The sequence below is a fragment of the Sphaeramia orbicularis genome, chromosome 12 (assembly GCF_902148855.1).
Source record: "Sphaeramia orbicularis chromosome 12, fSphaOr1.1, whole genome shotgun sequence".
In the NCBI taxonomy this organism is placed as follows: Eukaryota; Metazoa; Chordata; class Actinopteri; order Kurtiformes; family Apogonidae; genus Sphaeramia; species Sphaeramia orbicularis.
The window spans coordinates 62,558,292-62,575,293 of NC_043968.1; the positions used below are offsets into that span (position 1 = coordinate 62,558,292).

General features: G+C 36.2%; 1 protein-coding gene across 3 annotated transcripts in view; it reads right to left on the reverse strand.

The window, feature by feature from the left end:
• Positions 1-3,876: 3,876 nt before the first annotated feature.
• cntfr (ciliary neurotrophic factor receptor) overlaps positions 3,877-17,002 on the reverse strand; it is a 392,344-nt gene continuing 379,218 nt past the window's right edge. For 2 of the 3 annotated variants that reach the window (XM_030150151.1, XM_030150152.1), the window contains 2 exons: positions 8,501-8,633; positions 3,877-5,446 (listed from right to left, as the gene is read on the reverse strand). In XM_030150151.1, coding sequence (XP_030006011.1) covers position 5,446; positions 8,501-8,633 — 134 coding nt within the window. In that variant the 3' untranslated portion in view covers positions 3,877-5,445. The remainder of the gene's footprint in view (positions 5,447-8,500; positions 8,634-17,002) is intronic. The other variant, XM_030150153.1, reaches the window with a different exon arrangement.

The following is a 17,002-nucleotide window of genomic DNA, read 5'->3' on the forward strand; positions in this document are numbered from 1 at the left end:
TTTCTTATGTGATTTATCACCATTTTTTTTTTTTTTTTTTAAATATTGTCCTCTGTATTTTGTGGTTTTTCAGTGAGAATCAGGTATATTTCTATCTTTAATTCACTAATCATGTAGAAGTTCATGAAAGCTCAGATTAAAGTTGAGGGTTATTATATCAAAAACAGAGAAAACTGAGGAGAAAGTGACTTTTTCAGTCAAATATATCATTAACTGAACATAAAATCAAGTGTCTCCATCCACTGTCATTGATCCAACTCCATGGGTTTTACTGGTGACTCAATGTTGTAGAAGATGACGGTGTTTCTACGTTCACTACGGAGCCTCTGAACGTCCAAATAGGTCATATCTGATGACCATGAAAAGATGACAACCTGCATTTTACACCAATTATTTACATGTATTGATAGGATTAGTAGATCAATAGTTATTAAACGGTTTAGATCAGTAGATGGTTTTGGTCGCCAGTTGTTATTTGGGTGTTTATGGGATAAGATATTTGCTCATATCCAAATCCCTCTTGATATCTTCTGTCATAATAATTAAAAGTAGATGTGGTTCATGTTCTGACAAGAAATCTAGACTTTTCGTTGGAGTGCCCATTTGTATCATCTGTATCTTTGAGGGTAAATAGATGGTGTGTGGTAAAGAGTAAAAAATTTGATTAACCATTTAAGTGCCAAAGTCGTAATATTGCGACAAGCAGCATAACAGACAGCTTTTGAAATCTTGATATCAAAAGTGAATATAAAAAAAAAACAAAAAAAAACAAACAAAAAAAAACTCTGGTGCCTAAAGGGTTAAAACTCTTAATGTCCTGCATATGTATTTACAGAATGCTCATAAAACATCCTACATGTCTTAACTGGAATATGCTCCATTTGGGAAAAGGCCTAACTCAGAATAATTCCAACAGATTATGCTGTTTACAAAATATATTCTAAAAGAAACAACTGGAAATTTCTTTGGCAACAATTCTGAAATAGCAGACTGAGGTTCTCAAATCTTCACAATATAGTGTTAATTTGAAGAACAAAACATAATGAAAGACGCTACCTTATGTTAGCTCATTTAGCAACTCCAGAACCACATATTCCCTTAAAAATTCATTGAATAGTTCCTTGATAATACCCTCTAAATAGCTGACAGACCATGTTATAACTATGCCACAACATGATGGAAAAACCCCTTCACAGCTTCTCAGATATCCTGAAACTAAAATACACACAACGTATTATTTTTAATCTCTTTAAGTGTGTCTATGATCGGTAACGAACCTGTTAAATTCTCACTCACTTTGGACAGAGAATTTATTTCAGTAACATTCAGCTGTGAGTGGATTTTAGGTTCAGAGAAGAAAAATGAAGACACCATCTAAATGTAAAATATATCTGCTGACAGACTTATCGGATCCATCTTGGATAAACACAGTCATAAAAATACTAGCGCGCTGACCCTTGGGGAACCACAGGATCTAGATCCTCTGATCCAGTTCATTCCTTTACTTTCTTGGTAAATTCCACTGGCATTTTCAGTTGAAGAACCTCTCAGCTGGCATGTCTGTTCCTGCACGTGAAATTTGACACCATGGCAACATGGCCCTATTGCAGGGGTTCTCAAACTTTTTCACACCAAGGACCACTTTATCATGCCAAAAAAAAAAAAAAAATTCACAGACCACCTAACCAGCTGGCCAGTTTCCCACCCCTACCCTGAAAAAAAAAGTTTAAACAGCCTATATTACAATATTATTATATTTTGTATATTACAAATTAAGTCTGCAGTATATTACAAATGGTGCTAACAGCTCCATGCTAACAGGATGTCTTTTCACCTTTTAGCCATTGGTTGTCGTTTCTCCAACTTTTCTCTTCAGTCACTGATCCATTGTCATATTTTAGAACTGTTCAAGTCACTCTGTTTCTTTTGTTGTACTCTTCGTTTCTGATAAGTTAGCAATTCTACTTCATTTCCATCACAATTCACAAGTCACGAGGGGTTTTTGATATGACAAAAGGCAACCTATAGGGAACCTAACTGTATACAGACGGTGACACTAAATGTGGGCTTGCTTTGACAAATTCAACAAAAGTCTACTCTTAGGCTTATTTAGGCTGCATTTTATTTGCTTTAAATTTAGAAAACTATTATTTGTACTCTTAACGAGATATGAGAAACACTGATATAAATTAGACTTTTTTAATTACATCCTCTCGTGGACCACTTGGCGGCGCTCTCCACAGACCACACTTTGAGTATCACTGCCCTATTGTTTACCTGTTGCTAGGTAACCCACTTCAGTTATGTTTCTATGATTCTGGGCAAGGCTATTGTAAAGCTATTCCAGAATTACTAATATCTCCTAAAATATTTGTCCTATCAACTTGCCGTTTTCGCTAGTCTCTTCCTTGACCAAAAAATACATAAGTATGCCACAACTGCAGCAGCCAGCTCTTTCCGGATTTTGTGTAATGCCTGAGATACACAGACATAGTCCACTTCCCTTTTATAATTTAGATAAATGAATGAATGACTGCATATTGTTTAAGGCAACTTTAGCTACATTCTATGAGAGTATGACTTAAACAAGTGATAAAAATGGTGATGTGAGGTTTCTATTGATAAATATCACACATGAATCACTGGGACACATTAAGTTAAATATATATGTATGTGTGTGTGTGTGTGTGTGTGTGTGTGTGTGTGTGTGTGTGTGTGTGTGTGTGTGTACATGTATATCTAAGAGCTCCACACACGGCTTCAGCCTTCACTCATTCTGAATATCAGTGGTATAAGTGCACATGCAAATATACTCAATATTCTAAATGAGAAACACCATAAGCAAACCTTTTGTTATTCATATAAGATATAAAAATGGTGATTCTGGTTCAAAGCATGTGGAATATAAAATGGAGAATATTCTGATGTAGTGAATTCAACATGTGCAGTGAAGCTAAACTTAAAGAAAACAACTGCAAAAATCAATATGAATATCAAAACTTCTATTCATAAGCAAAGCAAATAACTATAGCAACTTTTCCTTGAAGAAATATTGTCATGTTCCTTAATCTTTGCAATACGTTTGTTGCAGACTTTGTAATTACACCATAATGCATTTGCAGAAAGCACAGAAAACCCCCAAAGGAAAACAGGACCCGAGTTGTAATAAACAAAATTCCTCCTTTAAAGTTAGCAGACTGATGCTATTGTGACGTGGATAATAATGCCCTTTTCTGGAAAACCTTTCACTTTGGCTTCAATAGAAGATGGTATTCTTTAGGTGAAACATAAACCTTCATACTCATGATGACAATAAAAGCTGCAAAGAGCTGCAGGACTGGGTGTTTTTGTTTCAGTAACAGTGACTGTACATTAAGTGTCTCGATTTTCCATCAAGGATTGTAGGCAAAGTGAAGTCAAGCTGTTCTGATCTGTCAAAGCATCGCAAATCTGACAATAAATTTACCTACTTTGGGTTAATGTTAATTCGATGCAACACCTGATTTATTTAAACAGACCTGGGTAATTTACTTAATTTGTATAAATATGTGTCCAAGTGCATCCTAAATCAACATCTGGATTAGTACAGTTCTGTGTGAACTGTGTGATGATTAAAAAAATGAAGTGAGGATAAATTTATGACCTAGAAAAGTCTGAGAAAGTCTTCATCAAATTAGAACCCAAAGCTTTGAGTCTTTTGTCAAAAAAAAAAAAAAAAAAGTGAGACAATAAGAAAAGGATGTTTTCACTTATTTCATTTTTTTGTTGTTGTTTTGCAGCTGGATCACCATGTCAGAGTAAACACAGTTGTCAGTCCTTCATTTTGTGTGTTCAGTGTGTCAGTCTGAAAGACAAAATGAGACCAACATGTCATCATTCATTGTGAAATGGTCACATTTAATGGCTGAAACCTGTCATTGTATATACATCTATAAAAAAGACCCCAGGTACAGGTTACGACATTCTACTGCTAGTACATACATTATTATTATTATTAAATAATAAACTTTTTGTTCAATGTTAAAGTTACATATCATAGTTTACAAAATAGGATCAAGGAGAATTAAGCCATTATGAATGTCTGGAAAAAACTAAAACCCTCTATGTGTGTTTTTATTATTGTCCATAAAATAAAAAAAAATACAATAAAACACATCAATATTCCTTTGAATAACATAATATTAACTTGTGATATTGGCTATTGAAATGTAAACTGTAAAAAGACACTTTTTAATGTTTAAAGGCGTCAAAATTTGCAAAGCAAACTTTTTTTTGTTATTTTATTTTACAGCACAGAGCAGAATGAAAAACCAATGTTGTTTTAACAGAAAAAAAAAAAAAAAAAAAAAAAAACTTTGTCAGTACAAAGTTTGAACCAAAACAGATGGGTGGGCAAAGAATCGTTCAGACTCAAATCCACTTTCTTTTCTTTTCTTTTTTTTTTTTATTTGTTGTTTTTTTTACAATCCATGTCCTCCTTGCCAGTTGCTGAAAGCAGAATGTAAAGCTAGTTGTCTAAATAAGCCTGACTACCGTTACTGAATTCTTCAAAGTGTTAGTCCTCATATTGAAACGTCAAAAACGACTCGCTCTGTCAGTCTGATTCAGTCGTCGGAGGCGTAAAAGATTCAAGAGTCTGATTCAGGAGCCGATAACAGGAGCTGCGGGGTTCCTCAGATTCCTCCCAAGTCTGATTTCCAATACTGTTTGAGTCACTATCATTCAGGCATTGTGTGCGCACACACACACAACTACAAAACTTTCCCGGGTTTTCAACCCTCGACAAATGCAGGCACAGGCTTCAAGAAGCTCAATTAATTGTTTGGGAGCCATTTTTCTTGGGGGTATAGTTGAGTCTTTGGCATGATGATTTAGCTGTATGGGAACTGCTACAGAACTGTCCACACAAACACACATGCATCATATGTGTGTGATTGTGTGCAGAGTTGCGATCTCAAAAAGAATGTTAAAATTAAGACTAACTGTTAATCAATAAAAAAAAGAACAAATAAGTAATGAGGAGACTTTTTTTTTGTCATCCGAGGAGTTGATTTACGTGCTCTGAAGAGGAGATTCCCAAACAAATCAGTCTGCAGTAGCCTGTCACGGCCACTAGGGGGAAACGTAAGACTGTTGATGTCAATGTCGCTGCTGCTGCTGTTGTTGTGGTTGTCCCTGCTCCTGTTGTTGGTGTTATCGTTGTTGTTGTTTTTGCTGATGATGGCGCTTTCAAAAAGTTCCTCAGACGAATTTTCCTTGTCACTATTAATCAAAAAATGCTGAATCGCATTAGCATTGTCTGACTTTATGTCTAAGTAATCTCGTGAGTAACTGTGACGGACAGAAATGATCAATGCACTGTATCCTTGAAACATGTGCAAAATAGAAAAAAGGACAGCCTCCCCCTACTCCTACTTCTCTCCCTTCAGGAATATGACATTTAAATCTGGAAGAGAAAACAGAAACACAACAATCATGAGTTTACAGCAGACACAACTTAATAATAACAATAACACACTCATTTCTTTATAAGAGAAAAAAATCTATTCAACTGTTTTCTAAAAAGATGGTACAATACATTAGGGCTGGTTTCATAAAGGTACACTGGTCTTGTTTGTCGTATTAGGTCAGTCTCAGTTTTGCTTTTCTGTTTTATTGGTCTAATGCAGTCTTTCTCAAATGGGGGTACACATACCCCCAGGGGTACTTGGAAGAAGACAGAGGTATTTTTTTTTTAAAACATACATTAAATAAGTCATTATGTAGTGAAAACAAAATAAACAATGAGAATTAATGCTGGAAAATAAAACACAATAAATACATTCATATAATAAAATTGACTCTTCTGACCTTATTTCATTTCAATATTTTTAAAAACTCAGAGACCCCCCCAACCCAAGCTTTGGTAAGATTTTAAGAACATTTCTATTTCATATTATTAAAGGTGAGTTTATTTGTGTAATTAATCCTTTTATGCATAGTGGTCACTACAGTGGACAGATATTCTACAGCTGTTCTCTTGTATATTCATGGATTTTGTTGTTTTAGTTCCATATCAGCCAACATGCATCATCCCATACACTGCAATTCATACCATTCCGCTAACTTTACTGTTCTTGCTAAACCTGAGCTGCAGTAACATGTTTGAGTGTAAATCAAATGCTTGTTATTGTTATTAGACTGCAATTTTTTAAACGATATTTGTTTCTTTTTGTATATTATCTCCAAGAAGTGAGTAGTGACTAGTATCAGAGTATGTTAAAATGTGAGAAAACATCATATTAGCAGCATTAAAAATGTTTCTTTCATAGATTTCACACAGTATATCAGTAAATACATGTTTCTTTGCTTCAAAAATTAAACACATGGTGTCCAGCTGCAACTCCATGAAAAACAGCTTCATAAAAAATGTTTCAATTGCACTATTTTTTTAAGTGCCAAAAGAAGAATAAAAACACTCTTGTTTAAGGTTCTCATAATTCATGTGTAAAAGGGTTATGTAATTCTTTTTTGTTGATGTAAGGTGTTGATATATTCACTGATGACCAATTCATTTAATGAAAGAGGACACTTTTCAGTTTATACTTAGCACACAAAATGTACTCATGAAGATTTGTTATTTTTAACATATTAAAGTTAAATATATGTTTTGAAAATAAAACCTTTGGCACAGGAACAAATTTTGCCTAATTTTTTCAATCAAAAAAGCTGAAGTGAGAGTTGGGCGTACTTGGCTAAAAAATATATATATATCAGGGGATACTCCACTGCAAAAAGTTTGAGAATCACTGGTCTAATGAAACTCTGAAGCAAATGTAATTTGGCTTATTTTGGGTCTAAAAAACTGTCAAACCTGCACCCAGCCAAACTTCAAGTGTATTTAACCATATAGAAATGCATACAATGTCAATGGATAAATGGTATTATGTTCACTTTCTTTAACACTTAAGATCACAGTAAATAAAAAAAGTAGCAAAGCCAACTAGCAACCTGTCATAAGTTGTTCCTCTTTGCAGTTATCGTTTTGTGCAAAAAATAAGTGAGAAGGCAATACTTTTAAAGACTGCAGTAACCTGTTGGAAAATAGAAACTATTATGAAAGAGGACCGAGGATTCATAAATGGTGAGCTCAGCCACAATAAAAAAGGTATAAATGTCATAATTTGTTTCCACTTGGTGTCTTTACATATTTGTAGAAGTTTTTCAAAGGTAAATTATATAATATTTCTTGCTTGTTAGCCACTGAATGAATCTGAAAAAAAAAAAAAAAATCAAAATGCATTGTTCATTCCGATTAAACTACATTAAAGTCATCTTAATGTGCTGTGTTTTCTGTTTTGTTTTCATTTAAGTGCCAAGTTACTGCATATTGTTTGTTAACGTCACCCTTCTCTTTGTTCAGTGAAAGGGAATAAAATATTATTTCCTGATTGTTTACATTCTAAATCACTGAGAAACATGTCGACACAGCTGTAGAGGGACACAACTGATGTGTATTTGTTAGAAAGGCAACAGACTGATGGGTTTCTCTAACTGTGTGTGCTTTGCTCTCAGACAGAACTGCACTGCAGTAAGAGTAAGAGAATGAACAAGATGTGCTTAGTTTTTATCAGGTTTCACCTGCATAAAAAGAAACATCAAAGAGAAAATTAAATAAAAAAAAAAGAAAGTATGAGGTAGGTAAATATATCACCACATTTGAGGGTTTATCATCTGCATATATTGTGTTTATTGTTTGGAACAATTTACATATTATGTCTTCAAATTTTGCACCTTAGTTTATCAGTAAAATATCATGTAACTGTGAACATGTTTTTTGAAAGTTAATGTGTCCTGTTGGAATAAACTGAGGGGCATTAAGTATTTTTTTTTAGTTTGAATATAGGTATACACATACACGCACAGATTTATTCTAAATTGTGCCACATATACATCTACCTGAAGGTGGTCTGACTTTACTTTAGATCAAAGGCTGAGTTCATATTTGATAAACTGGCCCTTATTATTACAATCAGCGGCAGGGGTTAAGCTTGTTCAATGTTTGACTTGTAACTAAACTACATGCAAAAGCCACTATCGTTTGCACATCATTACCAGTCAACGTCATGCGCAGTTGTCCATGACATTCAGCTTTTCATCTTTCTTTGTCCAACATTTCTATCATCTACAGAACACGTGCTATTACAAAATGATTTATAGTGTAAAACCTGTAAAATTAATGGAATGGGACAGCTTTGGATTGAGTTTTTCCATCAATCCCTTCAGGGGTTCTGCAGCAAAATATGAAGAAAATCCCTACTGGGTCATAAAAGAAACTTGCCCATCTTTGTTGCTCTTGTTCTATTAAATGCGCCCTTGACATCGATAGACATGCGCCGACTTGCCAATATGTGACTGAATGGCTGAGTTTATAATCAATTCCAAGGTGTGGGGCTGTAGACTAATTACATGGAAGATGTGTGTGTGTGTGTTTGTGAGTGTGTGTGTTTTTTTTCCTCACCACATGAAACACAACAGCAGCATCCCTAACAGAAGCGGGGAGAAGAATGTGAGGACCCTGGCAGCTCTGCCCACTGGAGGTTCAGCCTTTTGTGGTGCCTTGGATGATGGTATGGAGGAGGGACTGGTCTCTGCTGAAAATCAATCAGAAAACAAAATACTGAGCAAAATTTGAATTACTTCCTCTAAATCACAGGTGTGAAACATGCGGCCCGTGGGCCAAAACCGGCTCGACAAAGGGTTCAATCTGGCCCATGGGATGAATTTGTAAAATGTAAAAATTACGCTGAAGAAATTTTCAATCAATGGTGCCAAAATCCTTTTAATTCAGGTTCCACATACAGACCATTAGAATCTGAAGTGGGTCAGACCAGTAAAATACTAACACAATAACCTGGAAATAATGAACAAAATGAAAACAAAAACACATTTTCTCTTTGTTTGTGTAAAAAAAGGAAAATTACGTGAAAATATTTACATTTACAAACTATCCTTTTACAAAAAATGTGAATAATCTGGAGAAATATGAACCAGAAATGCCTTCAGTGCAAAGTAAGTGCTATTTCACCAATATTCTGCCTGTTACTAAATATTTTGTATATTTGTAATTGTAACTTAAGTTGTAGTGCACGTGTGTGAATCAAAGACTGATATATAGTTAAAATTGACTTATTTTTCTTAAGACATTTCAGGTTCATGTTATTCAGACTTTTAAGGAAACTTTGTAGATATAAACATTTTCGTAATACAACTTTATTATTGTGTTATTATTTTACTGGTCGAGCCCATTTGAGATCATATTGGCCTGCATGTGGCCCCTGAACTAAAAGGACTTTGACCTGCATTAAATCCTTGATCTATGTTGCAACCTCTGTTAGTATTTTATTTATTTATTTATTTATTTATTTTTCTTGGCCATGAAAGCGCTACACAACTACTTCGTTCCCAAGGGGCTAAACTTCCAAAATGTCGTTTTGATGAATGGGCACTGAAAAGTGCTCATCATACCGGGAAGAACCAAACAGAAAGGAAAATACAGTGCAGAGTGAAATCAATTCTAATCTGCAATCTGAATCAATATGGGACTTGTCAAGGCAGTTATGAAGTGAAGTGGACAAAAAAAAACAACAAAAAAACCCACTCATTCATACAGAGGCTTTGGGGATAAAAAAAAAAAAAGAGAAAAAAAAAAAAAGACAGAGACCGAATGGAAGAGACAAAGACAAAAAGACAAGAGAAAGGAAAGGTAGGAAAAGTCAGGAAAAGGAGAAAATGAATAAAGCACCAAATACAGACAATAACAAACTGTTTTCACATGTTCCCTTTTGAAACAGAAACCATTAAAATCACCACTATTTATATCAAGTTTAACCCATAAAGACTCAGACATCCACTGGCAACCAAAGGCATCTATGGATCTAAAATGTTTAATAACTTCTGAACCACTAATCGTGTCAGTACATGTAAATAACAGGTGTAAAATGCAGTTTGTCATCTTTTCATGGTCATCAGATATGACCCATTTGGACGTTCAGAGGCTCCGTAGTGAACGTGGAAACACCGTCATCTTCTACAACATTGATTCACCGGTAAAACCCACAGAGTTAGATCAATGACAGTGGATGGAAACACTGGGTTTACGTTCAAATAATGATAGATTTTGTTGATAAAATCACTTTTTTCTCAGTTTTCTCTGTTTATGACATAATATCCCTTAACTTTAATGTGAGCTTTTATGAACACGTGCACAATCAGTGAATTAAATAAATGCAAATGCATGATTTTCACTGAAAAAATGCAAAATACAGTGGATAATATTATAATAAATGGTAATTAATCAATTGCTCTATTTAAGAAAGGTTCAACAGAGAGAAAATTTCTCTTGGAAAGTACCACAAAAGCAGTGCTGGGTCTTTCTGGATTAAGGAAACATCGTTACCAGCTACTGTACATACTTTTATAAATGCACCGCTGTAATACTTTGATGCACTTGACTTGTATTTAGTATTTTACTTTACTTTCTACATTTCAAACACTGTGCTTTTAATCCACTACACTGGTCAGATTCATTTCCTTTCAGATTGAAACTGTTAATGACCATCCTGTCCAATGAAAACCAAATATCTGTAAATATAATGTAAATGTCACTTCTATTGTCAGCCTCTGTTTTTTACTCATCCCAGTACATTCACAGTACGTACAAGGAAAATGGAGATACCATTCCCATATAGATCTACATATTGTTTAATTTGGATTTGATTTGACAGGGGCAATAAATACAGGCATTATTACATTTAACAATATGTAGTTCATGTAGTATGTAAGGGACTTGTAGCATCATGAAAAGTTGTTTTTTTTTAATGAAAAAAGTGGTTTTCACAGGTCAGCAACCTATCAAAAGCATGATGATTTTCATCATGCATCAATAGATTTAACTACACAACTCAACCTCAGCATGTAATATGAATTGAAAAGTATCATGTACACACAGACAAGTTTCACAGTTTACCCTTTGACTTTGATTATGGGATAGATTTGCTGTGGCATTGTTTCAATCAGCTAAATGCGAAATTACATTTACGTCCATCATTTTTCAGGATGCGTAACGTTGCTAAACCTAGACCTGACTTGCTGAACCAACCCCAGATCACAACATTGACCCCACAGGCTTGTACTGTAGGCACTAGGCATGATGGGTAATTGCTTAACCCATTTCTGGAACAGCGTCGATCTTGACTCACTAGACCACATGACCTTTTTCCATTGAAACACAGTCCCATCTTTATGTTCTCTACAAATGAGAAAGGAGAAGCTACTCATTGCATCAGTTAAAGGGTTAAAGAACTGAAAACATGTTAATCACTGCAGGAATTATCCAACAGAAGGATCTTAAATTTACTAATTATGGTTTGCCCTGGATGTGACCTTTTTACTGCCCTATAACTACTTTAATATCTCATACTAAGTACATTTTGCAGATAATACTTATTAAAGTAAGGTTTTGTTGAACTTATACTTGTAGTGGAGTATTTTTGCAATGTGGTATGAGTACTTTTGGTTAAGTTCTGGATATTGAAAACCACCAGATAGCATACAGTATCTTATGGCATTGAACAGCTACGAGCCACCTTTGTGCAGATTGTCCATTTGTGGTGGATTTAGTTGTAAGTACCCACATCACCCCTCTGATAGATTTCCAATAACCTGGCGCATTTCCGATGGTGTGACCAATTGAATAAATGAAGGTTCATCCTATATGTGAGTGTGTAGGATAACCATATATTGGCACAGTTTGCATGGAAATAAGCAAAGAAACGAAATGTTGATAAGAGTTTAACTGGACGTTCTCATATATTTCCAGTTAATGTGATTATAAAAAAGCTAAAAAGCTTGTGGCAACAACAAACATATTGAAAATTACTATGTACTTAAGCTGTTTTAGTGCCTCAGTTTGGTTTTTCATTGCTTGACAAATAAAAATATCACACTTAACAGTTAAAAAAAATGGGCTATTACTATAGCTGCAGGCAGGCAGTAGATGTTAACTCACACACATTGTCTGCACTGTCTAGAACCAAAAGATTTTTTTTTTTAGTAAAGAGAGACTATTATTTCCCTCTCCTTCCAATTAATGACTGTTGTAGGTACTGTACTGGGAGTCAGGAAATATCAGAAGGATGCAGCCAGGTGTGAAATAGCCAGAGAAGAAGAATGCTAGGTCACATTTAACATGTTTGGCGGCTCTGGCAGTATTTCCTGCCTTCAGCAATACCGTGGAGCGCTGAAGAAAATAAAAATGATGAAAAAGGAATGTGATGCTGATGAGTATTTTGATGAAACTAGTTAAAGGCTGGTGAAGGGAAGGAGAGACTGATGACAAACAACTGAGGGGGAAAAATAGGCGAGATGGAAGCAGCAAAACAAAGAAGAAAAGTGAGAGGAAATTCAGAAAAAAAAGGTAAGAGGGAAAAGAGATTGTTAAGAATATGCTGGTTGACTTACCTACCTAAACCTAATGTTCAGGTAAGTTTGTGTTTGTTGGGATCTTTGTCGATGAACAAACAAGGCTGTAATTCTAACATCAACTTTATCAAGCAAACAAAACAAAGCAAATATTGTAATTAAAAAGGATTTCTGTTCATTTCCATGGAGGTGATTCTCCCATTCTGAAGTTTTTTATGCATTTCTAGACCAAACTAGAAGTTTTTATTTGATTTATAAGGATGTGAAACTTCTGAATCCAGCTAGACAGACATAGCAAAGTAGCAGTCAGTTGCTAACTTCACTTTTACCAACTCTTGTCAGAAGTATGACAAATCTTTTTCAACGAAGGCTTTAAGTACAGTTGTTTGTCCGTCTTTTGGAGAAAACATGCTCAGTTTGTGTAATAGTGATGGAGTAGACAATTAACATTCTGTTCTGTATCAGTAGAGGGATTTTGTCTGTTTACAAAACCAACAAAGCATTCTCAAAGTTATCTCATTCCCAGGCTAGTGTGCAATTGTTTACAATTTTAGTTATTTCAACACTTCTTTTCAATTCAGTCACTTTAGTAGGACTCAGTCACTCAGATACTACAACAGCCATGACCCTTCAGCTGACACTGCAAAAGAAAAGAAGCAATTTCAACTTTTTTTTTTTTTGAGTAAGTTACCAAATCACCCAGAATTTCAAAGTGAAAAAATGTATTTTTAACTTCATTTTCAGTCCGTATTGCAGGATTTTAAGCATATTTTAAGCATATTTAAGCTGATTTTAAGCCGATTTTAAGCGTCACACAGTGGCGTAGGTTGCTTTCTGCTGGTTAAGGGTTTATCGTGGTCTCACATGTATCCATGCTCTTGTTCTTTGCCAAGCCTTGAAACAGGAACCTGGAAACTCAGCATTTATAAATAGTTGTAGACATTAAGGATAAAAGAAGTGATATCTGGTGTTGCCTGTCTGGTGCTAGACAGTGTCCAGTGTCTGTCTCGTAGGAGTGGGCGAGGCAGACATTTATATCTCAGATGAGTCCAACACTACAGGCGGCTGAAACTTTTTAAGCCTGAACTGACCTGCTTGTCATTTGGTTGTATGTAGCTGCTAATTCTAATTCTGAATGCTGTCTGGGAGAGAAATCTGATCTGAAATGAAGCTGTCGACGCTGAAGTGCGAGGGCGTCACTGCCTTTAATTTGGAGTGCGAACAAGCTGCTTCTGTTAATACGCAAACAGATGAACAGTGAAATGAACAAACAAGAAGAGAACAAAGAAATGTGGCAAATACAAGACAGAGAGGAAAAAGAAAGCATAACCCTGCGTTTAGACTCTGAGCCACATAATCAATAAGTCACAGGAAGTCCGTTCATTTCCTATTTGGCAAAGCAGCCGGGAAATATTGCTCACTGTGTAGATGTTAACAAGCTGGTCAGCTGAGGAAAAGCTGGCCCCGATGGAACTTTTTGTGTTTATTGGTTTTGGTCTGTGGTGGCAGGGAATCAGATATTTTCCTTGTTTACTTTCCACATAAAAGAGCTCCAATGGGAGAGTGCCAATTGAATTAGAAAATGACTACCCAATGCTACTGTTTTATTAATTTATATAATAAAATGGTTGCACAGGTTTGAGTCAGACTTTAGAAATGTTAATGAGGGACAGGAAGTTTGTGTTGGAATCACAGGGAACTGCTTATTTGTTGATGTTAGTGGGCTTCTAAGCTAGCTAACTAGCTAGCATTGTTGTTGCCCCTGTAGAGCAGCAAAAGAAAAGTAGAAGAACTCAGAAATGAACATAAGGATTTTTGCAGGAAAACAAACCCTGTCCTGCCTTCACATGCTACAAGAATTGTGGCAAATACTAGTTAAAAACTTTAAAATCGCATATGAATGCCCCCTCGTGTTGTGTTTCCCACTGTGGAGCTGGGAAAAAATTTTGACATATGAGTTTTTATTTACATTCTGCTGCTGTTAGCTGATGATTTTTCACATTTATAGCATGGGTGATTTGGAAAAAAAAAAAATGTAATTAACAAACCCCCCCCCCAAAAAAAAACTTTTACCCCAGTAGCAGGTCATGATGAACTGTGTGTCAGCCATTTTAAATTTCGCTACAACAACAAAAGCACTTGAACACAATGCACTGGTAATTTCGAAAGCACATGTGGTAAGGATAATCTCCCTGATAGCACATGAAGGCAGCATTTATCCTCTAAATAGAAAACATTTACAGGCTACAATGGTTTATAGAGACCCAAAAGAGAAACGTAGCATCTCCCTGGTACCCAAACTTGCCATAGGATCAACATATTTTATTGACATTTGCACCAACAAAATTATGCTGAATTCAATCTTTTGTCCACTTCACAATGTTAGATGAGCCAAAAATGTTGCAATATCAACCACAGCTAACAAAATCAGACAAGTAACATTAGCAAGGTTGCAAAACCTAGTAACCAAAAAACACACAACAATTCAAGTAACATTAAAACTAGTAAATGTTAAATCCAAGTATTTCTAGTTGCATTTTGGATTTATGTGAGTGGAAACACTGAAAGAAAATGAATAAGTCTGAGTTATGATTCACTAATCACTAGCGGTTCAAGTTCCAGTGTAGCATAGCTAGGGTGACCTGGGGCCTCATGTATAAAGACTTGCGTGGATTTCATACTGAAACCTGGCATACACTCAAATCCAGAAAAGTCCATACGCACAAAAAAAATCCAGATGTATAAAACTGTGCGTACGCCCGAATCCAAGTACACTTCCTTTATACATCCCAATCAGCGAGGAATTGAGCGCATATGTCGGAGTACCTGACTCCTCCCTCTCCACGCCCACATTTAAATATGCAAATCAGCATAAACGGGGTCTGCAGGTGGGATTCCTTCTGGGATTCCCCTGTCTTCAGGATCAGATGATGACGTCAAGGTGGACGCGAAGTGGAGGCCAAAACAGGCAGAAGGAGAAAAGAGACGAAGTGAGACTGTTTGAGGAAAGAGTCGCCGATATTGTGACACTTTTCTCACAGGGCTGATGCGGATCACCCCCAAGATAAATATATATTTAGTATTTGTGTAACTCACACATTAGTTCATTCTACGGGTCATACGATAGTGTGATCACAGCCAAACAAGATAATGGTTCATGTGTGATCATGTCAGGATATCAAAGAGGAAATCAATGACTTTGACTCCTGTTTAATCACCCAAATTATTATTTTCCAACAATGAGACAGAAGATGGTCAGAGACAGTATCATCCTCCTGTCACAGAGGCTAACTGTTTCCTCCCCAGCGTTAGCCGGTCCTCCGGTCCAACAGTCCGCTGCTGATGCCCGTCCGACCAGCATGGGTCTGTACTGACCCAAGTCACAAGAGGACATCGAAAGGACAATCGGTGGAGTCAATGAGCGACTGGACCGACTAATAAATGTTCTCACAGACATGAACACTATATTTATCAACCAATGAATTTTGGGTCCTTGTCTCTTTATATGGTTGTTGCTTAATGTCCTCCCGGGCAGGATTGGCATTGATGGGTCCAGGGTTGGTCTGGTTCTGGTTGGTTCTGGTTCTGGTGGTGGATGTGCTGCTCTGACAGTAAGATGACCTGCCGGTGTGTTTATTGTTCATCTGTGTATCTCCGATGTGCACATCAATCGGAGGAATGACCTTTTTCACATTATTAACAGTTTTTCAGTGTCACCTCTAAGTGTCGCCAAAGGTTCCAAAGCACTAGAAACGTGCGTACGCCAGCTATGGAGTTGGCGTGAAGGATCGCACATTTCCACGGTCATTTCACTCTTTATACATCTGAATGTGAGCGTGGAAAAGGGCGTACGCCAGGTTTTTGTGTGTACGCACGCTTCATACATGAGGCCCCAGGTGTCCTGCTTTGTGTGGGACTGCACAGCATTATGACCATTTTTTCCACATCCCACAAATTGAGATGATGTCACACATTTGATTGGCTCTGGTTCTCCAAAGTGCAGTCAACCTGTCACCTGTGTCCTCCTGACCCCGCCCACTGACACACAAAAAACAAAGGAAAAAGCCTCAGACACCTGCATGCAAATAGTGGCGGAAATCATGGAAACTGCACAAAAAAAAGAAGACGATGCAGCTACAGAAAAGAATGGGAAAATATTTATACATGGGTGAAAGCGGTGGGGGATGATTCACAGAGGGTACTCTGCAAACTATGTCTAACTTTTTTCTCCATCGCGCATGGAGGCGAGTATGACTTGAAGCGATGCACTGTGATGTCTGGTTAGATTTGATCCATATTCCCTTTTACCTATTTTTAAGTTTGGAGTTTGAACTGAGAGACAACAAACAAACAAATATGCTTTTGTTAAGTATGTGGATATTTATTTTTTGGAAAATTCCACAGGATATTTACTTTATCTTATTCTACTTTTATTACTGTGTTAGAATGCAAAATGTTTGACTGTTCTGTGTTTGGATGCACAAAGGTTTTTGGTCCAAGTAATTTTAAGTTGGCTGGAAGTGGAAACAGCTGTTACAAT